This window comes from Gorilla gorilla, chromosome 13, assembly GCF_029281585.2.
Source record: "Gorilla gorilla gorilla isolate KB3781 chromosome 13, NHGRI_mGorGor1-v2.1_pri, whole genome shotgun sequence".
Taxonomy (NCBI): Eukaryota; Metazoa; Chordata; class Mammalia; order Primates; family Hominidae; genus Gorilla; species Gorilla gorilla.
The window spans coordinates 111,239,548-111,262,215 of record NC_073237.2 but is presented as its reverse complement, the minus strand read 5'-3'; the positions used below and the strand labels follow the sequence as shown (position 1 = coordinate 111,262,215).

Here is a 22,668-nt window from a genome sequence, read left to right as displayed (position 1 = left end):
CCCCATCCCAAACCTTCCCACCCCCACCACCAGCAGGTCTGGTAGGGGATGGCTGAGTCTATACAGCCTGCTGAAATAAGCTAGGTAGGCCCTTTTAGATAGATCATCAAATCCACACTGCTTTTCATCTATTATGTTGGTGCAGAAGTAATTGCAGTTTTTGTTATTGCTTTTAATGCCAAAACCACAATTACTTTTGCATAAACCTAATAGGGACACTAGAGCCCAGAGAGGAGAAATCCCAGGATTCTAACTCCCAGGTCATCAACTCAGCCGTGACTTGCAGACAGTTCTCATTTCCCCCACTCTGATGCTCTGTTCTTCAAACTAAACCTCTCCAGGCATCACTTTTTGCTCCCTCTGCTCCCAGCCTTCAGAATTCCAGGGACATTGCAGAATTTCAGCTGCATGTAATGCCACTATTTATAAGTCACGTTTTTCTGTCTTCATAACCAAAAAAGAAAGTTATATCATAGACTCACAGGGTGATGAGAAGACTCAGGCCACATGGCTGATGACCCATGAAATATTCATCTAGCTCTTGACAAGAGCCTCATGACCTCCAAAGCAGCCCACCTCTTTTTTGAGCAGCACTGACTGGTCAACTCTGTGAGCTGCCAGCACTGTGACTCACAGTGTGACATAGGTGTTTTTAGTGTACGTCTTTCCATGGCTGCATCTGAGAAATGGGGATTAGAGCAGTGTTAGCTCTTAGCTGAGGGCTTCATCTCCTTCCTCTTCCACTTGGAGGTTTAGTGCTTGGGCCCCACGGTGTGCCGACAGCCTCATCAAGCATTAAAGGACAGAGGCTGTGCCCTTCTCTGGGGTCTTCTCCAAGTTTAACAGCCCATTCCCTCAATAGCTCCTCTAGTGTCCTGCTTTTAGCCCCTTTCTGAACCAGCTCTGGCAACATCATTCCTAAAAGGGCTGCCTGTGTTTTTCCCTTTAGCTAGAAACCATCTCAATGATTTTTAAAGAAAAACTAAAATATACCATGCCATTTGACTTCAGGAAATGCAAATGTTTCAAAATAAGGTGTTTTTTTTTTTCCATCCTCGGGTTTCTCAGAATTACAACTGAGGTCAACCCAAAGGGGAAAAAACAACAAAAGAACCAGAACGTGTGAGAGGCAAGCCTGGGCTTGCACTTCTCCAGCCACCTGTTTACAGAGGCTCACCTGCCATAAGGGGTAAGGAGAACAGTGTGAGGGGGCTTTTGGCCAATGAGCAGAGCCTGTTCTTGATGTTTTGTGCTGGCCTCAGCCCAAGGCATGAATCTTATCTTCCCATCTAATCTAGCCTGACCTGCAAAGCCAGTGGGAGAATGAGGCCCTGTGTTATTCTAGCCCTCAGGCAAAAGGCAAGCCAAGCGTCCTGATTCACCTCACTGTTGTCCTAAGTACTTACTCTGTATCCACAGAGGGAAACAAGAAAGATGAACTAGGTGATTCAATTCAACAAATATTTACAGAGCATCTGCTAGACTGGGCAGTGGGGGTTTATAAACAGGAGTCTCTGCCCTGAGGGTTCACTGTCTGATAGAAGGGGCAAATAGGCAAAGGAAGTATCCTGGAGGAGCTGACTGCTAGGCTGTGTTTCAAACAAGGAAAAACTTGCCTGGTGAAGGAGGCAGTCCAGGTAGAGACCCCAGCAAGTGCCAAGGTGTAATGATAAATCAACATTCGTAAATGGTATGTTTAGGGGGACTGCAAAGCCCCAAACTCCAAGACAGCAGTCAGGAATCCATTCGGGCAGCGGTCAGGCAGCCTGAGTTTGGATCTCTACTCCACCCCTGACTACCTGTGTGAATGTGAACAAGTCAGTTAACCTTTAAAAGGGTCCATTTCCTTATGTACAAGATAGACTTAATTATGGTACCTCTCTCATCATGTTATTGTGAGAATTAAGTGAAATAATGCATGTAGCATACTTAGAGTACCTGGAAAATGGCTGTCACTCAACATGTATTAGTTATGATCATTCATATTATTATCACTGTTCCTCCTCATTATTATTACTATTGGAACATAAAGGGAAAGGGGAGGAGGGAAGGTGAGGGGTGAGACCAGAGAGTTCAGTAGGAGTCAGAACAATGGGGACCATGAAAGCCATGCTGAGGAGCTTGGGCCTGATCCTGCAGGCGAAAGGAGTCAGAAAGGGCTTCCATGCAAACAGCCAGCCGGGTCTGTCTCCCTGGCTTGATGTTCTGCAGCTTAGAGTAGGAGGCTAGGCCAGGAGGACTCTCTAACCATAGTCACAGTCCATTAGGAGCATAAGCAGCCATTAGTGTTGGGGTTCTGACTACAAACCCCAAGAGTGTGGGCTGTGGGCTGCAACAGGCAGGACCAGAGCACTGATCAGAGGATGCATGAGGATGAAACCAAGGGAATGACAGCTGACCCACTGGCCCTCACCACCAAGAGAGCTTTGGACCAGAAGCTCTATGTGGATGCAGCAGATAAGGAGGAAAACTGCCCCTGCTTCTGCCCGGAGTGCCTCTCGCAGTGAGCTTGTTCAGACAGCAGAGGGAACTCTTCATTTAACTTTCAACCACTCCAAAGCCCCCATGAAGCTATGAGGATGGCCAGGAGGGGCTTTCTCAGGGCTGGGCAGAGATTGCAATGGGAAAGGTTGTGAGCCCAGCAGGTACTACTCGTCAATGCAGTGAGCAAACATCCCAGGGTGTGGCTGCTCCATTGAATGGGCCTTTGGCTGCCTACTGTCTGATGGATGGACTACATGGTCATCTCTGGTGACATCTTTGAAAAGATGTCCATGTCAGGTCAAAGATTGTCCAGTTTTACACATGGGGAAACCAAGGATCAAAGAAGAGATTCGCTCTGAATAAGTTGAATTCAAGTGTCATTGCAGGAAATGTATAACTTGAATCTTTGCATACAAAATATTAAGTAGTTACTGTAATAAAAAAAAGCTAAGCCACCATCACTAGTGAATATATGAAAAATATTTTTATTTCTTAAATACCATAATAACATAATATTATGTTTGCCTCTGCCAAGGAAGCTCCAAATAGCAGGACTTCTGCTAAGATTTCCTTAACCCCGTGTCCTCTTAAAATTGAACACCAAGATGTTTTTATCTTTGTTGTCTAGCAAAATAGCCTAGAACAGGAAACCCGGCCTCTGGAATTAGCCATGGGCAATTCCAGCATTTACACAAACTTGTCTGAACTTAGGCGATGGTATTGACCACCTCTAGGCATCAGAGTTAACCCTGCAGGATTAGTCTGAGAACTAGATTAGCTGATATATTACCCAGCTGTAAAAGTACCCAGACTAGTTTCTGGTGTGTGGTAGATAAGTTGACAGTATTTACTATCAGTATTATCATTCTCACTACCACTGCCTGGGAAGGCACCACGAAACAATGTATTTCACCTGCGTGGCCCCCAGATTTTTTTCCCATCTGTAAAAGGGGCTTAATAATACCCCTCTCATAGAGTTGCTGCAAAGATTAAGGAGATGAAATATGTATAGTGCCAAAAAATGGCACCTGACACATTATAGGAATGGATGTCGTATTTGTTTCCTTCCCTGATTTCCACAGTCTTCCATAAAACTCCAAGTAGAAGCAATCAATAAAAATAAATTTAAAAAATTAAAATCCTAAAATACCTGATGGCAAAATGAGAAATAAAGAGCTTTTCTCCTTATTCTGAAAATGGAAAACAGAATGGTAATTGTCTCCATCAAAGTGTTGTAGAAAAAGATCAGGTATCTCCAGATCCCAGAACGGCAAAAGACATTTTAATGCATCATCTCCTTATTTTTAGGAAATTGCTCAGAAGACCTCTTATGTATCCTGAAAAGGGCTCCATTCAAGAAGTCATGGGCCTACCTCCAAGGTCAGTAACCAAACCCAGGAAACCTAAACATATGAAAACCGCTTCTGTGGCTTTTCAGCAACTTTTAAGCCAGAAGTCACAATTAGAGTCCCATGGCCAAATGTGACCTGCAGATGTGTACTGTTTAGTCTGCAGGATATTTTTTTGTAATTTGAATTTGAATGTCTTAGCGGGGAAAGCGTTATTCTCCAAAGCTACAAGGCTTCTCTTTCCTCAGCCCCATTCACTCCTTTATGTTGCCTACCTGGCCTCTGTGGGCATTCATGGTCCCCACCACCACTGCCACTACCAGCCCCACCCCTCACCCCTCACCCCTCCTTATTCAGCTACCTACCAGTTTCAGCAAAGTACACAGTCCTTTTCCTAATGCAAGGGAGGCAGGCACTTAATCTCTGCCTCTATGAAGTTATTCACAAGGGAACCATAAAATTGCCTTGTCCCCAGATTGACAGCTTAATGAACATGTCAGCACAGGGCCGATTTGCATATTGCAGTGTGCTTCAGGTAAGAGGCCCCTTACAAATGAAGCAACAAGAGGCACTTTAGACTGCAGAATGAGAGAGAGATGGCCAAGATTCTCTGAATAGCCATCCTGCTCATTTTAAAAATTCAATTTTGCAGTTAGATTAGTTCTCACTCTTCAGTTGAATTGCAACGAGGTTTAAAGGGAAAGCATGGAAGCAATTAAAACTAGCATGCCAGCTTCCTGGCCCTGAAAGTCACCCTTACCAGTCAGTGCTAATTTTCACGTGTTAGGACTTAGAGACTCACCTTCCAACACAAACTTGTCAGCTTAGAGGGTCTGCTAATTCTCTGCTTTTCAATAAATCCCAGATGGCAAGAGCCCCTTAATAAGCACATGGGGGACCTACACAATTATTTTTGGCTGCCCTTTGAAGGGAAAAAGTCATTCAAAAATTCAGACAATGAACTGTTAGAGGATACATCTTAATGTGAAAATTAATGGTGATTCTCCTGGACATCTTCAAACCAAAATTGGATATTAACTGAATAATATTATTGAATGTCCTACCTTGTACTTTCTGCAATGCCTATCAAACTCAATATTATTGAATTTCCTATCTCTGATACCTTTTGCAATGACCATTCATGATAAATGAACATAATAGTTCCAATCTTGTGGAGAACAGAGTCCAGGAGCTTATAGTCTGAAAAGGGAAAGATCATCATATTCCTCATAGAATAATACAATATGATAATGATTCAGTGGAAAACCATTCTATAGGAGGTAGAAGTAAAGTACCATGTGTGTTCTGAACCTCCAGCTTTGAGCATTGAAGAAAAGGAAGAGGGGTGGTTTTATACCTGTGCCTTGAGTAATAAGTAGACTCTAGAGGGAGTAACATGGAAGATATTCAGATGATTGGAACATTACAGAAAACATGGGTCTTGAGTGGGAAACTTTGAATAAAGACTTAGAATTTTGCAATGCGTACCTACAATCTTCTCAATAATTCTGTTTTCTATACTTCTCTTTCTAGTGGCAAAGCATCTAAACAAAACCAAGTTGTCTTGGAACAAAGATGGCATTCTCCATGGAGTCAGATATCAGGATGGGAATCTGGTGATCCAATTCCCTGGTTTGTACTTCATCATTTGCCAACTGCAGTTTCTCGTACAATGCCCAAATAATTCTGTCGATCTGAAGTTGGAGCTTCTCATCAACAAGCATATCAAAAAACAGGCCCTGGTGACAGTGTGTGAGTCTGGAATGCAAATGAAACACGTATACCAGAATCTCTCTCAATTCTTGCTGGATTACCTGCAGGTCAACACCACGATATCAGTCAATGTGGATACATTCCAGTACATAGATACAAGCACCTTTCCTCTTGAGAATGTGTTGTCCATCTTCTTATACAGTAATTCAGACTGAACAGTTTCTCTTGGCCTTCAGGAAGAAAGCGCCTCTCTACCATACAGTATTTCATCCCTCCAAACACTTGGGCAAAAAGAAAACTTTAGACCAAGACAAACTACACAGGGTATTAAATAGTATACTTCTCCTTCTGTCTCTTGGAAAGATACAGCTCCAGGGTTAAAAAGAGAGTTTTTAGTGAAGTATCTTTCAGATAGCAGGCAGGGAAGCAATGTAGTGTGGTGGGCAGAGCCCCACACGGGAATCAGAAGGGGTGAATGGATGTCCCAGCCCAACCACTAATTCACTGTATGGTCTTGATCTATTTCTTCTGTTTTGAGAGCCTCCAGTTAAAATGGGGCTCCAGTACCAGAGCAGCTAGCAACTCTGCCCTAATGGGAAATGAAGGGGAGCTGGGTGTGAGTGTTTACACTGTGCCCTTCACAGGATACTTCTTTTATCTGCAGATGGCCTAATGCTTAGTTGTCCAAGTCATGATCAAGGACTCTCTCACACAGGAAACTTCCCTATACTGGCAGATACACTTGTGACTGAACCATGCCCAGTTTATGCCTGTCTGACTATCACTCTGGCACTGGGAGGCTGATCTTGTGCTCCATATGACCCCACTCCTAGGAACCCCCAGGGAAAACCAGGCTGGGACAGCCCCTTGTTCCTGAGATGGAAAGCACAAATTTAATACACCACCACAATGGAAAACAAGTTCAAAGACTTTTACTTACAGATCCTGGACAGAAAGGGCATAATGAGTCTGAAGGGCAGTCCTCCTTCTCCAGGTTACAGGAGGCAGGAATGAGAAGTCAGACAGAGACAGCAAGGCAGTTAACAATGTAGGTAAATAAATAGGGTGTGGTCACTCTCAATTCACTGGCAAATGCCCGAATGGTCTGTCTGAAGGAAGCAACAGAGAAGTGGGGAATCCAGTCTGCTAGGCAGGAAAGATGCCTCTAAGTTCTTGTCTCTGGCCAGAGGTGTGGTATAGAACCGGAAACCCGTATCAAGGGTGACTAAGCCCGGCTTCTGGTATGAGAAATTAAACTTGTATACAAAATGGTTGCCAAGGCAACATAAAATTATAAGAATTCACTATACCTTCCCCTCGCTGGAACTCAGGATCCAAGTCTAGAAAATGAAAGGACTAGATTTGAATTGCTTCAAAACCTCTTCCATCTCAGAAGACCAGATTCTGGGAACTGAGATTCCAGACACAATTTTGGAAGCTCTCCAACCAAAATAAGGCCCTCCTACCCCAGTATACAATTGAAGACACTAGTAGCACCTGACTGCATCTCATCTCAGCAGAGCCAGAATATGGAGACAAGGTTCAGGGTGCCCTGCTGAATGGTGTGAACAGTAGGATCTCAAGGATGTAATGGAAAGAACTACCACACTGACCATCCAGAATCTAAGAGACCATCTGGATGTTTGGGAAACCATCTGACGAGGCCTGACTCTATTCCAGTTAGATTGACAATAATTGAGCAGCAGGCATTTTTCATTTCTGGTCAGGAAAGCATTGTGCCTTTAGCAAACAATCAGTGTGCAACAGTGATGTGGTCATCTAGCCAGAGAATGGCTGCTCCATCCCCTGCATAATATATTCCTGCTTCAAACACCTCTCAGAAAACCAGTTCCGTGAGGGTTTTTAAATCCCCACAAAGTTGTTGAGAGACAATGATGACCCTGGAAGTGGGGAGGAGGACTTCTGAGAAACAGCAACCTCTCTCCTGATTGGGGTAGCCATGAGATTTCTCTAGCTATATCCAACTTGGCATCTGTACATCATCTTTGGAGGAACATCTTATTTGTGGAAGGACCTTGACAAGCCTTTTGAGATGGAATGTAGGCCCTGATGTTATGCTTCAGTAAAAAAAAGATGGAAGCTTCCCTGCTATACCAAAACATGGAGCAAAATTTGCATTTTTCTCAAGAAGGAGAGAAAAGGAGTAGGACTCCAGCAAAGTTTGTCAGAAGAAAAGCTAGAAAAGATTTAAAAGAAAAAAAGAAAGAACAAATCAGCAGTGGTGGTATGGATGAGAGGGACTTGAGAGAACAAAAATGGCTAAGGGAAAATTTTAAGTCATCTGCTGAGCAGTGTGCTGTGTCAACCTCCTCCTAGGTCTCTTCTATGAAATATTTAGTAAAGTCTACATTTCTCTTTAACTCTTTCTGTGAGTAGATTCTTTGGGAGAAGCAGGCATTGGAAGAGGTGTTGAATTCAGCAAGCCAAGTGGTCTGTGGTAAAAAACAGACTTTGAGACTCAAGGCTAAAAAAACAGGGAAATGGCTGGCATTTGAGTCACACACTAACTGCATAGGACAAATGAATCTTGCTTAAACCAACTCATGCATTCTTGAAAAGGTATATGCAACCCAACTGTGTGTTAACTAAGCAATTTTTTTGCCATCTCACATTCTAACTCGAGAAAGATTCCATTTTCATTTTTCACCAACTATTCTCTGAGCAGAGGTACCTGACTTTTGCACTGTGAGTGGTTTCTAATCTCAGTCTCTGTCAAGCAATGCTAAGAAAGCCAACACCTAAAGACACAAGGGGTACGTCATTTAAATGAATAATGTAACCAAACAAACAAAAAAAGAGAATAATCATTAATAACTCATCTGATAGATATGTAGGGAGTAGGCAACCCAGGAAGTTTAAAACTAAATTCTGTTACTCTTGAGGGTTAACCAGCCCCTGGGAATGTTATGAGCAAATGATACTCCGTGAGTAAAATGATATCTATGCAAGTAAAATAAATAATTTATCTAACTGGGAACCCAGGCTACCTAAAACATATGCCTCTTTGGTAAAAACTCAACTTGAGCTCCTTCCCTTCCTCCTACCCTCTGAACCCTACCTCCCCACCACACACACACACACACACACACACACACACACACACACACTCAGTGTACTTGCAGAACTTGTAGAGGAAGATGGTAAGTGAGCTGATAAAAACATAACAAGTCAATGTAGAGTCATCCAAACTGGAGTGGAGTGGTGCGATCTCGGCTCACTGCAGCCTCCCCTTCCTGGGTTCAAGTGATCCTCCTACCTCAGCCTCCTGAGTAGCTGGGACTACAGGCACGCACCACCACACCCAGCTGATTTTTGCGTTTTTAGTAGAGACGGGGTTTCACCATGTTGGCCAGGCTGATCTCGAACTCCTGACCTCAAGCAATCTGCCCACCATGGCCTCTCAAAGAGCTAGGATTACAGGCGTAAGCAACCACACCTGGCCTCTAACCCTTTTCTGAATCATATATTGACCATGTACTGAGTCTATAGAGGATAGAGACCACCTGTGTCTCACATTCAAATCACCATCCCAGAGTGACCAGGGCGAGAGCAGGGAAGAGCAGAGGAAACCTCCAAATGTGGGGACTGTCCAAAGTAAGGTTGGAAAGACGTGACCTGAGGAATTGCAAAAAGGCTATAGGAGGCCCTATCAAGGCTGGTGGGAAATAATGGAGATTGGAATATGAGACTGGGCTCAAATGCCAGCTCTCTCACTAACCACACTCGAGGACTTTGCAAGGGTCTGCTCCCTGCTGGGCTTCCAACCAATGGGACTTCCATCAAGCCTGGCAGATCTCTCAGGAGTGTTCTAGAGATGATACAGGCTGACTTCTCCATCCTCTTAATTTAAGGGTTTGTCCCTTCTGCCCCAGAATAAGTGGTATTCCTGGAATTGTGGGAGGCTCCCTTGTCTGACAGATTCTGCCAGCTTCCCTCAGCACTTCCTCCTTTTAGTTCTTGTCCACATCAAAACCTCTTAGGGCACTAGGCTATTCTCTGAGCCATCCTTTATGTGACTGGAGATTCTGAGAAGGAATTAGATAGTAGAGTTATTGTAGAGTAACTACTATATATTTAATTGTTTGAATATACCATAGTTTGTCCATTCTTCTATGCAAGAACATTTAATTTGCTTTTAGGTTTTTCCTGTTACACACAAAGCTACAATAAGCACATCTTCTTCTTGCACACCTCCCACCCCTAGCTGCCATTTTTCTATACAGCAAAAATACTCTTGGAAAATTATAAATGGTGTCACAAAGACACTGAGTTAACCATGGCTAGCGAGGGTTTAGACACCTCTGTGATCAGAGCTCATGACCTGGAGCTTAGTCTCTGGAATCTGAGTGGCTCCTTCCATACTTTCTAAGTACTTCTCTGCTCTGTACATTCATTCAACACACATATCCCAAGTGCCAGTGAGTGCCAGGTCAGTTTACAATCCAACATGGTGTGTGCTACAGCTCTGCCAAGCCACTGCAAAATCAGCCCTCATTAGCATAGGTTTGAAACATGCCTTTCAATGCACTCTGGGGCTTCCTTGGATCTAGCTCTCTTCCTGGAGAGTAAACAAATACCAGAAAGCGTGAAGGACAAGCACAGCTCCAGAAGATTTCTCCCCCAAGATCAAATGTCTGTATTCCTCATGAGCTCTTCTCACAGTTCTCTCCTGAAACTCTGCAATGGAAGATTGTCACTCAATGTATAGTATAATGACTTTCCAGGTTTTTTTTCTACCATGACCCAGAAGAAGAAATGTCATGTTGCCAACGAGGACTAAGAAAAAAAAAAAAACAAAAAAAAAAACTTACTGTGACCACCTGAATTGATTTTATGATGCTCTCTTAAGTCACAACCCACATTTCCAAAATACTATTCTAGTGTGCCTTCTCCTGCTCCACATATTGGAATGCTAAAAATATACTTTCCTTATTCTTTTTCAGCTCAGGCTCTAGTATTATTTAGTCTGAAATGGACAGAATTTTGGAATGTTTGTCCATCCAGCTAGCAAGGACAGCTGTGGAGGTGTTTGGTTTTTCTGCAGCTTCGTTTGCAGAGGTTTTCATGTTCAAATACGAGCTTAGTAGTTGGGGTGAGCCTAGGTGGTGGGAGAGAAGCATCCTTTCTGCTGATGTAGTCTGTTGCAGATGTACACTGGTTCTGGAGCCCGGCAGCAGTAGCGGCTTCCTGATTGTAGTGGTTTCCTGTTCGCGGCAGCAGTTTTGTGGTTCTAGAGGGGCAGGCTTCCTGATTGCAAGATTATTCAAGAGACAGCAGCTACTATAGCAGCCCAGTTCCTAGGAGTCGCATTATAGGTTTCTCCTGAAAGCTCAACCTCGATTCTGTTTCCTCAGCCCTCCTGACAATTCTACAAGCCATTTAACACCCTGTGATAAACCCCTTCCCGCCAAACAAGCTAATGTGAAGTCTGTTCTCTGCAACTGATTCCTCATGAATATAATAACAACATGTACACACTGACCTCACCATTATGTACAAACCAACCCCACCATACTCATCCTGAACTTAACACTATTCCTACTTTCCAAATCTCAAGGACTATCTCAGTCTCTGAATATCCTTCTTCTCACTTCCTACTCAATTAACACCCAACTAATTCCTCCAGTTTCCTAGTTCCAGCCACCACTCTCAATACCTCCTAACTCACAGCACTGCCTCCAGTCTTACTCCTTATAAATCCCATCTCCAGACAGCAATAGCATCTCCCGATTGTTCTTGGAATTGATAGTGATAATAACCATTTATCAAGCTCTTACATGTTATGACTTTTCCTGCACTCACTTATTTAATCTTCAAAGCAATCCAACGAAATAGGCATCATTGAGCCGGGCACGGTGGCTCACGCCTGTAATCCCAGCACTTTGGGAGATCGAGGCGGGCGGATCATGAGGTCAGGAGTTCGAGGCCAGTCTGGCCAACATAGTGAAACCTTGTCTCTACTAAAAATACAAAAAATTAGCTGGGCATAGTGGTGTGCACCTGTAATCACAGCTACTTGGGAGGCTGAGGCAGGAGAATTGTGTGAACCCAGGAGGCAGAGGTTGCAGTGAGCTGAGATCATGTCACTGCACTCCAGCCTGGGCAACAGAACAAGACTCTTCCTCAAAAAAAAAAAAAAAAATAGGCATCATTATCCCCATTCTTCATATAAGGACATTGAGAGTCTGCGATGTTGAGGAGCATGGCCAATGTCACACAGTCAATGGACGGTAGAGTTGGGATTTAAGACCAAGTTTGCCTAACTCCACATTCCACGCTCCAGTCACTATGAACATAGCCTTCCTAAACTCTAAGCTCTTTCCACCAGGTCTCTCCCTATCTATCTCGTGAATGTCTCTCTAGTCTTGTGCTCAGCCCCACCTCCCTGTGCTCTATGATCAAATCACATTGCTCTCCTTCCAGTTCCTCCAATCTTCCATGCTCTACCTAGCCACCAGAAGCTTGCAGATAATTTTCCTTCTGCCTAGGATACTCCTGTCACACTCTTTTGCCTGATTAACTCCTATCATTGTTCTGATTTCCATTTCAATGTCACCTCCTCAGAGAAGTCTTCCTGACTCTGCTGGCTTCACTTAATGCCTTGCTGTCACCTTCCATGCTTCCCCATCGTTAATTGCATGACACTTTACCCTTCACTCCTGGTTCTCTCTATCATTCCTCTCCAACATTCAAATTCCCAGAAGGCAGGAACCCTACCAATCTTATTTAGCACTGGGTAATCACAGCCCAGCCCAATTCCTAGGACATAGTAGATGGCCATTCAGTACATATTTCTTAAATGAATAATCAAAGAAAACCACTTTAAACATAAGTCCATTTTAAGGAAAAGATATCAAATAAGCCATACCAAAACAAAAGAAAAAAAAACAGTTCTTTTCAAAATATGGAAATGTTAATTGAAAGCCTCTATTTTTCTTAGAAATAATTTTCAGGCCGGGGACAGTGGCTTATGCCTGTAATGCCAGCACTTTGGGAGGCAAGGTGGGTGGATCACTTGAGGTCAGGGGTTCGAGACCAGCCTGACCAACATGGAGAAACCCCGTCTCTACTAAAAATCAAAATTAGCCAGGCGTGGTAGCACATGCCTGTAATCCCAGCTACTCGGGAGGCTGAGGCAGGAGAATTGCTTGAACCCAGGGGGAGGAGGTTGCAGTGAGCCAAGATTGCACCACTGCAACTCCAGCCTGGGCAACAAGAGTGAAACTCAATCTCAAAAAAAAGAAAGAAAAAAAGAATTTTCAGCGCTCAGGAGATAAGAATGCCTATTAGAGAAAGGTGAAATTTTTAGAAAGCAGAATCTACCTGTGCCATCTGAGAACATGGAAGGAAAAAAAATAAATCTTTGCTTACTTTATTGAACCCCTTTTCTGAGCAACGTGTGGTATATTTGCTGTAGAATCTATCGCCCTTCCTATCTCTGAGATATCTATATGCTATTCTAGTCATTTTGTGATTAGAAATAGTGAGATTAACCTTAGAAAGTTTTTTAAGTTTTATTTTATTTTTGATTGACACAAAAATAGTGTACATATTTAGGTAGCACAATGTGATATTTCAATACATGTATACATTGTGCAATAGTGAACATATCCCTTACTTTAAACAGTTATTTCTTTGAGGTGAGAACATTCAAAATCCTCTCTTCTAGATATTTTGAAATACACTAGAAAGTTTAAATCAAACCTTGGTGTACCTTAGACTCCTGAAATCCCAGGCCACTTCCTAGAGCAATTAAATTAGAATCTCTGGATTTAGAACCCAGGCATCAGGATTATTTTAAGCTCCCAAATTTAAGCCAAGTATTAAGAGTCAGTGGTTTAAATCTTTGCTGTCTAAGTTATGTCCTGGTGCCTGGTATCACCAGAGAGCTTGTTAAAAATGCGGGCATCTCATACATACCTAAAAACTGGAACAGAATCTGCATTTTAATATGATCCAAGAGATTCAGGTGCACCTTACAATCTGAAGAACACTAGTTGGTTGACTTTTTCTGGTAAGTGGAGAAGATTGCTGGTAATCCGTTATGTTTCTCTGTTTCCCCCAAGTGGACTTTCATGAATTGGCTTTGTCTTCCTTGTCTGCTGCTTATGCAAATGTGAGGGTCTAAACACTACAAAACCATCAAGTCAACGTGTTCGTATTCATTTGTAATGATCACCACTGAATTTTTAACAACTGCTTTTGACCCAACTGTCTCCCTTGGGAATATTGGGCAAGCACTAGGAATAATCTGGACAATATGTTGAAAGCTTTGGATGCAGTTTAGAAACTTCTATGGGGGCTGTACTCTCCCTATAGCCAAGGAAAGAGAAAAAAACAAGTCTGAGGGTGGCAGATGGGAAAGAATAGTGGCCTTGGCAACTGGAAGCCAGTTTGAATCTGAGCTGAAGCAATTACTAACTCTATGACCTTGGCAAGTCACAGGGACTTTGTAAACTTAAATTTTCTCAGCTGTACAATGGGAAGCTGTTGGGAGAACAAACACATAGAATAAGCTTGAAAAGTGTACAACTCTTGGGGTATTTTATCATATTCAGTGTCTGTGAAGGAGTTAGACCTTGGGGAGAGGAGTAGGAAAAAATGAATCAATGCAAGTTTGAGAAAAGTGAAAGTTCCTCAAATCCACTGAAGCCTATTCCCATCTGCATTCAGAAAAGCCAGCCATTGGATCAACAAAGGTCTCTGTCAGGCCAACTCTCAAAGGATGGTTTCATCCTGCAGGGAAAACTGGACTAGATAACCAACTGACTGTTTGGGAGATGCAGTATCAAGGTCCTCTCCCTGTGCCTCTCTAGAAGCAGCACTGATTGCACTGGAAATGAACACTTTTCTCACTTAGAAATGAGTACTTAGAAGACAAGAAGAATCCATCTCCAAATGCCAGCACCCAAATCAGTGTCCTACACAAAGTCAGCACTCAGGAAATGTTTAGATTTCACTTGCAACAGGAAGAGGGAATTACCAGGCAGGGATATCAGCTAAACTAGTCAGGAACAAGCTGATTTGAAGGCTGATTCTCCTTCACAACCAGGAGGCTCCAAACAAAAACCAGCTGAAGTATTTCATCATTTCCTTTCCATTGCTAGGGACGCAGATGACCTAACCTCCTTGACATTCTGACTATGCCTTCCGTTCTCACAATGAGTCTCATTTTACCAGCTGGCCTGATGCAGTCAGCACATGGCACAGTACTCAAGGGAAGAAAGGTCACAATCCATCACAGGATCAATACAATGGGATGAGTAAACAGCAAGAAAACACTGAAGGAGGCTTCATTTCTACCACCAACATTACATTCATACACTCACACAGTCCTCAATTGCATCTGGTCTTTTCATCCTCCTCATTCATTACTTTGATGTGTTTACTTAAACCGCTTTATGTTACTTAAATAGATATAATTACTAACACTTACTGAACTCTTGCTTGCCAGGTTTCAGGCACTGCATGGAAGCCTTCAAATACTGTAGTCTACTGCATTTCACCCTTATGAGATAGAGATGACCATTCCCATGTTGCAGATGAGGAAACAGAGGCTCAAAGAAATGCTTAAGTATGTCTAAGTTTCAGCAGCTCATGAGCTGAAGAGCTAAGATGTAACCACTGCAGTTTGGCTCCAGAGCTATATTTCTAACCACACTACACTGCACTACCCTGAGGCTACTTGACACGGTGCCTGCTGATTCCTTTGTCCACAAGGTCCTTGCCCTTCATTCACATCTTGTTAATTTGACCTCATTCATAAAATTTCAACTCAGACATTATTGCTCAAGAACCATTCCCAGGCTAAATTAGACATCCAACCTGGACCTTGATATCCTCACTTCTGTTTAAAAACTTACTACACTGACTATGACAGCATGATTGTACATTTGCCTCCCTGCTAAACTGTGGGCTTCTGAGTAACAACAACGTCAAAATGTATCACATCTCTCCTGCCGATATCTACAAAGTAAAGTTATTCTTTCTTCCAGATTACTGTGGCATGATCCTCCACCATTCACACTCTACCCTGGACTCTGGGAAGGGACACTGCTGCCTTGAAACTCTACAACCCTGAACCTTGATGCTGGTTGCTGCAGACAAGAACTGCTTCTACCCTGGGTCACTGTCACTGCTAAGTGGAAAGTCATGAACTTGATGGTACCAGTCACTCTGGGCCTAAACCGACATAGCCAGGAAACGGTTCACCCCCCACAAACAGAATCATCTAGACCTGTCCATGATTTGGAATTGTGGCCCAACACTGCCTGGCCCCAGAGAGAGAAAAAAGTCTGACCACCCCCTACTCAAAGTGCCAACTCATTTCCTTCCCAGAATTAATCACTTCCCAAAATGTATGACTGTGTGAACATCAATTCCCTTCAGGGGAAAACCCCACTCCCACCTCTCAGGCTGTCATCTTACCCTATGACCCCAACCTGACAATCATGCAACAGCCCATTATTGGTACCTTTTCCAATGTTTAGGTGACTCATTCTTATCTACAATCACTTTGTTGTTCTAGGAAAGTTTTTGACACAGCAGGTATTTGATATATATTTCTTGATTAAATGAAAGATTAAATGAATACCATCTTAGATGTCTGCATAGTGCTTTAAAGTTTACACCACTATTCTTTCAAATAGTACAAGAGAGAACTAAGCTGTGTACTCAACTGGGAAGAAGCAGAACTGAGAGTGGGAGCACCTGGTATTCTGATTTCTTGTCTAGAACTATACTATATTCTGAGATCACTAAACTACAACCTCAGGCGACTCTGCCTACTTTTGTAAATAAAGTTTTATTGGAACACAGCCACATTCATTCATTTATGTACAGTCTATGGCTGGTTTTATGCTGTGATGGCAGAGTTGAGTAGCTGCCCCAGAGTCCAGGAGCTGTTTACAGAAAATGTCTGATGGACCTGCTATATATTGCTGGTGACTCCAGGTATGTTTAGATATACACTTACAACACACACACACACACACACACACATACATCATAAATTTTCCCACAAAGAGAACCATATGATCACTGTCTATCTGACCTTTTCAATATTGTCAGCTGTGAGAGGGGAGTACCAACTTTGTTGGAATCATGTATAGAACATGCCTCTGAGTGCTAAGGGATTCCATGGGCTAATGCATGATTTTTGACCATGGACTTGATAATATCTATCCAACAATATGAAGAAGTAGTAAACTTAAAAAAGAAAAGGCCTCAGAGGCAAATCCACCAAAAGCAGTGAGAAAGGAATAGCTTCCAAAAAGATCATGTTTTAAAATAAGGAGGTTAGAGATGTGAGGATTTTTTTCTTTCCAACCAGTAAACCAGAGACATGTGAGGATTTGAATGTCTTCATAATAATGAAAATAATTTTAATCAAAATGTCTCTAAAATATAGATTTAGAATGTACTGTTCCAAGAAAATTATTTGTTCTTAGATGTTTTTCTTCAATCAACCACTCAAGGGAGTTTAGAAGAGACCAGATGGTGCCTTAAAAGGATATGAGGCCGGGCACGGTGGCTCACATCTGTAATCCCAGCACTTTAGGAGGCCGAGGCAGGTGGATCACTTGAGGTCAGGAGTTTGAGACTAGCCTGACCAACATGGTGAAACCTCATCTCTACTAAAAAAAAAAAAAAAAATACAAAATTAGCAAAGCATGGTGGTGCATGCCTGTAATCCCAGCTACTTGGGAGGCTGAGGCAGGAGAATCACTTGAACCCAGGAGGCAGAGATTGCAGTGAAGTGAGGCGAGATTGCGCCATTGCACTCCAGCCCAGACAACAAGAGCGAAACTCCATCTAAAATAAAAAATAAAAATAAAAAAAGAAGGATATGAAAAAAGGGAACTTAAGTGGATTCTAATAAATCACAAAACCTCATATATAGCTATTCTCTAGACTGAATTACCCAGACTTCTGAAAATATACTATCAGACATAATTTTAATATTCACAGGTATCCTATGAGTTTGCTCTCTGCTCAAACACAGGGCCAAACCACAACAATGTGGGTGGATAAGTATGGGATATGCCTGATAAAGGCAAGGTATCATTATTATTCATCTAACATGGTAGATACTTATGAAATATTTACTTTTTAACAGTAGATTTCATTTATATGTTTATTTTCTCTTTTTAAAATTTTTAGTTGTTGTGGGTACATAGTAGGTGTATGTATTTATGAAGTACGTGAGAAGTTTTGATACAGGCATGCAATGTGAAATAAGCTTATCATAGGAAATGGGGTATCCATCCCCTCAAGCATATATCCTTTGAGTTACAAACAATTCAATTATACTGTTTATTTTTAAATGTACAGGTAAGTTATTACTGACTAAAGTCACCTTGTTGTACTATCAAATAGTAGTTCTTATTCATTCTTTCTATTTTTTCTTTTTTTTACTCATTAACTATTCCCCACCTCCCTTTCAGCCCCTCACTACCCTTCCCAGCAGCTGGTAACCATCCTTCTACTCTCTATGTCTGTGAATTCAATTGTCTTGAATTTTAGACCCCACAAATAAGTGATAACATGTGATGTGTGTCTTTCTGTGCCTGTCTTATTTCATTTAACATAATGATCTTCAGTTCCATCCATGTTGTTACAAATGACAGAATCTCGTTCTTTTTTATTGCTGAATAGTACTCCATTGTGTATATATACCACATTTTCTTTATCTATTCATCTGTTGATGGACACTTAGGTTGCTTTCAAATCTTAGCTATTGTAAACAGTGCTGTGTCTATGATTTCTTTCTGCAGTGTTTTGTAGTTTTCCGTGTAGAGGTCTTTCACTTCCTTGGTGACGTATATTCCTAAGTTGTTGTTTTTTTGTTTGTTTGTTTGTTTGCAGCTATTATAAAAGGTGTTGATTTCTTGATTTGATTCTCAGTTTTGTCATTGTTGGTGTATAGCAGGACTACTGATTTGTGTACATTAATTAATTTTGTATCCTGAAACTTTGCTGAATTCATTTACCAATTCTAGGAGCTTTTTGGATGAGTCTTTGTGGTTTTCTAGGTACACAACCACGTCATCAGCAAATAGCAATAGTTTGACTTCCTCTGTTAATATCTCTTTTAATAAACTTTCTACCCGTATCTCTTTCTCTAACTCCTCTTTAAGGCCAATAACTCTTAGATTTGTTCTTTTGAAGCTACTTTCTAAATCTTGTAGGCATGTGTCATTGTTTTTTATTCTTTTTTCTTTTGTCTCATCTGTGTATTATATTTTCCAATCGCCTATCTTCAAGCTTGCTAATTCTTTCTTCTTCTTGATAAGATCTGCTATTAAGGGACTCTGATGCATTCTTCAGTATGCCAATTGCATTTTTTCAGCTCCAGAATTTCTACTTGATTCTTTTTAATTATTTTAATCTTTTCGTTAAATTTATCTGATAGAATTCTGAATTCCTTCTTTGCATTATTTTGAATCTCTTTGAGTTTCCTCTACACAGCTATTTTGAATTCTCTGTCTGAAAGGTTACATATCTCTGTTTCTCCAGGATTGGTCCCTGGTGACTTATTAGTTCATTTGGTGAGGTCATGTTTTCCTGGATGGTGTTGATGCTAGCAGATATTCTGTAGTGTCTGGGCACTAAAGAATTAGGTATTTATTGTAGTCTTCACTGTCTGTGCTTATTTGTACATATCTTCTTGGGAAGGTTTTCAGATATTTGAAAGGACTTGGGTGTTATAATCTAAGCCGTATCTGCTTTAGGGGGCACCCCAAGCCCAGTAACACTGTGGTTCTTCCATACTCCTAAAGGTACTGCCTTGATGGTCTTGGACAAGATCCAGGAGAATTCTGTAGATTACCAGGCAGAGACTCTTGTTCTCTTCCTTTACTTTTTCCCAAATAAACAGGGTTTCTCTGTTCTGAGCCACCTAAAGCTGGGGCTGGAGTGACACAAGCACCCCTGAGGCCACCACCACTATGACTGCACTAGGTCAGACCTGAAGGCAGCACAGCACTGGGTCTTGCCCCAGGCCTGCTGAAACCACTCCCTGGTTACTGCCTATGTTTGCTCAAGGACTTGAAGCTCTACAAGCAGCTGGTGGCAAAGCCAGCCAGGCCTGCATCCTTCCCTTCAGGGTGGTGAGGTCCCCCAAGCCCCAGATGAGTGCAGAGGTGCCGTCCAGGAATCAGAGTCAAAAACCACAGATGTCTGTCTGGTGTTCTATTGTACTGTAGCTGAGCTGACACTCAAACCACAAGACACAGTACTTTCCATGCTTCCCTCTCCTTTCCAAAGATAGGGGAGCCCCAACCAGTAGCCACCACCACCCCAGGCCACGAGGAGTACTACCAGACTACTGCCAAAGTTTTCTTAAGTCAGCTTGTGGTGCATGCTGCCTGGCCTGGGACTCACTCATCAGGGCAGTGGGCTCTCCTCTGACCCAGGGCAGGTCCATAAACACCATCCAAGAATCAAGTCCTGGAATCGGGGACCCCAGGAGCCCACTTGGTGCTCTACCCAACTGCTGGTATCTAAGGTGCAAGACAAGTCCCCTTTACTTTTCCCTCTGCTTTTCTCAAGCAGAAGGAGTTTTGCCCCATATCCACCTCAGCTGGTAATGTGCTGAGTCTCACCTGAACCCAGCAAGTCCCAGAGGCTTACCCTAGGCCCTCAAAGTAGTACCTGGACATCACCGATGTTTATTCAGGGCTCAAGAGCTCTTCAGTTAGCAGATGATGAATTCTGCCAGGACTGTGTCCTTTCCTTCAAGGCACTGGGTTCCCTTCTGGCCCAGGGTATGCCTATAAATGTCATCTGAGAGCTAGGGCCTGGGACAAGGACCTCACAACTCTGTCTGGTGCCCTCTCCTGCTGTGGCTAAGCTGCTATCCAATATGCAAGACAAAGTCCCTCTTATTCTTTCCTCTCCTCTCATCAAGCAGAAGGAAGGGATGTCTTCTGGAGCCAGGAGGTGTGCAACCTGGGTCTAGGGGAAGGGTGATACCAGCACTCCCTTGACTGATGCAGCTGGTGTCTCTATGTCACATGCCACCCAGTCCGCTGTCTCTGGCCCCAGTTTGGCACTAGGACTCACCTAAGAGTTGCAGGCCTTATGGCCTAGACTGCCTTTCAAGTTCACTTGGAGACACAGAGCACTGTAGCCCTCAGTGGTGAGGTTTGCAGGAACTCAAGTTTGGACTGCTAGGATTCATGATTCCACTCTGGCTAGGGCTGGTTTAAATGCTTCCTCGGTGGTGGGCATCAGCTGATTTTTGTCCAGTTTTCCTTTCTGCTCTAACAAGACAGCACTGAGTTCAATTGCCTCACAACTGCTGTGCTCTCCCTCCCCCAGCACCCAGAGAAACTCTCTACACCACAGCTGCTGGAGGGTGGGGGAGGGGTGACATCAGCAATTCAGAGCTGTTTTTTCTATCTCCTGAGTGCCTCTTTCAGCAATTTGAAGTTAGAACCAGGTACTGTGAGTGCTCACCTGATTTTTGGTTCTAACAAAGGTATTTTTTGGTGTGTAGATAGTTGTTAAATTGGCGTCCTTGTGGGAAGGACAATCATTGGAGTCTCCTATTCTGCCATCTTGCTCCACATCCCTTGATTTGAATAGAAGCTGCAATTACCTTTAAAAAAATTTCTATCTGAAATTTTGTCCTCTTGGTTCAAGCTCTTTTCCAAGCAAAAATATTATACCCAAATACTCCTTAAATGAGCTACATAGGCATATATTTTTAAATAATTAACTCAAGCCCTCTTTTAAATAAAGGATTAATAAGAATTGTGTTCTATTTGAGTAAACATGTAGTATAGGGAAAAATTGTGAGACTTTGAAATTTAGTGAGAGTACTGACTAGCTCATTAATTTTGGTTATTTTATGCTTTCGTTGGCTCTGGGATTTGTTTTACAGCCCTGAAAGTTGCAGAAAATAGATAGTAATGCAAATAATTCTTGTCCGTAAATATGCAAGTTGTGTCCCATGTGATGCAACTGATTACCACTCTGTAAATATTGACCAGTTTTGCAAGTTTCTGTCTATTTGTAACCCCTATTCCACCCAGCAGCACCTATTACTATCTATAGAGAACCTTCTTTTGGTCCACACTCTGTTGTGCAGTTACTAACTCAACAATGTCATATACGCACACATATACAAGCACATACACACCAGTGATTACAAAGTCAATTTATAGTATAATAGTGGTTTGACTATTTTTAAATAGTATTTTTATTAAGTAAATACAATTGTTTTGGTATTTTTAATCTGAATATTGAAATGCAGGAGAAAACTAAATGCTGCATTTAAAATGAGGCATCATTGTTTCCATTTCATTGACGTAGGGAAACAGAATCAGAAATGAAAATCACCCACCTGATAAATAAATGCAGTAACCAGGACACTAACCCAGATTTTCAGAGACCAAATTAGTTACATTCTATTTTTTTGAGGGAAGCTTTCTTTATCTCTTTCTCCAAATACTCAAAGAAGTAAAATCTCTGTATGATAAAGATAGATCTATTATATCTAGAATATCAACACTTCAAAAAGCATCAGACTAATAGTATTTCAGAAACACAGGTAAAAAAAAACACTGAAATTTCAATATTATTGTTTTGCTGTGGCATTTCAGGTAGCAAATTCAACTAGCACAAAGGAAATGCAAGAAAAGCACAAGACCCAGATGTGTTTTTAATGAAGCTTAAAAACTAAGTTGGAAAATAAGTCACATTTTATCACAAAACATCCTGATAAAAGTATAAAATAACATATTTAAAAGCCCAATAAATGCAATAATATAAGCTAATAAGAATAGTGAACATGTGATAGGAGTTTACTGAGAGCCAGGCACTCACTGGTCTAAGTGCTTTTACATTCAAATAACTCTTTCAATATTCACGGGTATTCTATGAGATTGATCCTATGATTATTCCCAATGCAAAGATAAGATAAAGAGGACTTGAGGGGCTAATTTAATTCAAGGAATGTTATGGGAATGTCGAAGTGGTAGAACTCCTGTGGTAAGTCCAGGGAGCAATCCTGTGGGGTTTGGCTTTGGAGGGCTTCACCCTTGGCCAGCCAGGGAAGAAAGATCTACAGGAGAAATTAGCTGTGCAGATCTGA

At 42.1% G+C, this 22,668-nt stretch overlaps 1 protein-coding gene and 1 long non-coding RNA gene across 3 annotated transcripts in view; one reads left to right on the top strand and one right to left on the bottom strand.

Annotated features, from left to right (window-relative positions):
• TNFSF8 (TNF superfamily member 8) overlaps window positions 1-16,384 on the top strand; it is a 37,619-nt gene extending 21,235 nt beyond the window's left edge. The window contains exons 3-5 of one of the 2 annotated variants that reach the window (XM_031014658.3): window positions 3,793-3,864; window positions 5,367-5,465; window positions 15,563-16,384. In XM_031014658.3, coding sequence (XP_030870518.3) covers window positions 3,793-3,864; window positions 5,367-5,465; window positions 15,563-15,648 — 257 coding nt within the window. In that variant the 3' untranslated portion in view covers window positions 15,649-16,384. Of the gene's footprint in view, window positions 1-3,792; window positions 3,865-5,366; window positions 8,545-15,562 lie in introns of those variants that run through there. The other variant, XM_031014657.3, reaches the window with a different exon arrangement.
• Window positions 1-22,668, bottom strand: part of LOC129524563 (uncharacterized) — a 332,901-nt gene that overhangs the window by 101,554 nt on the left and 208,679 nt on the right. The window lies entirely within an intron of this gene.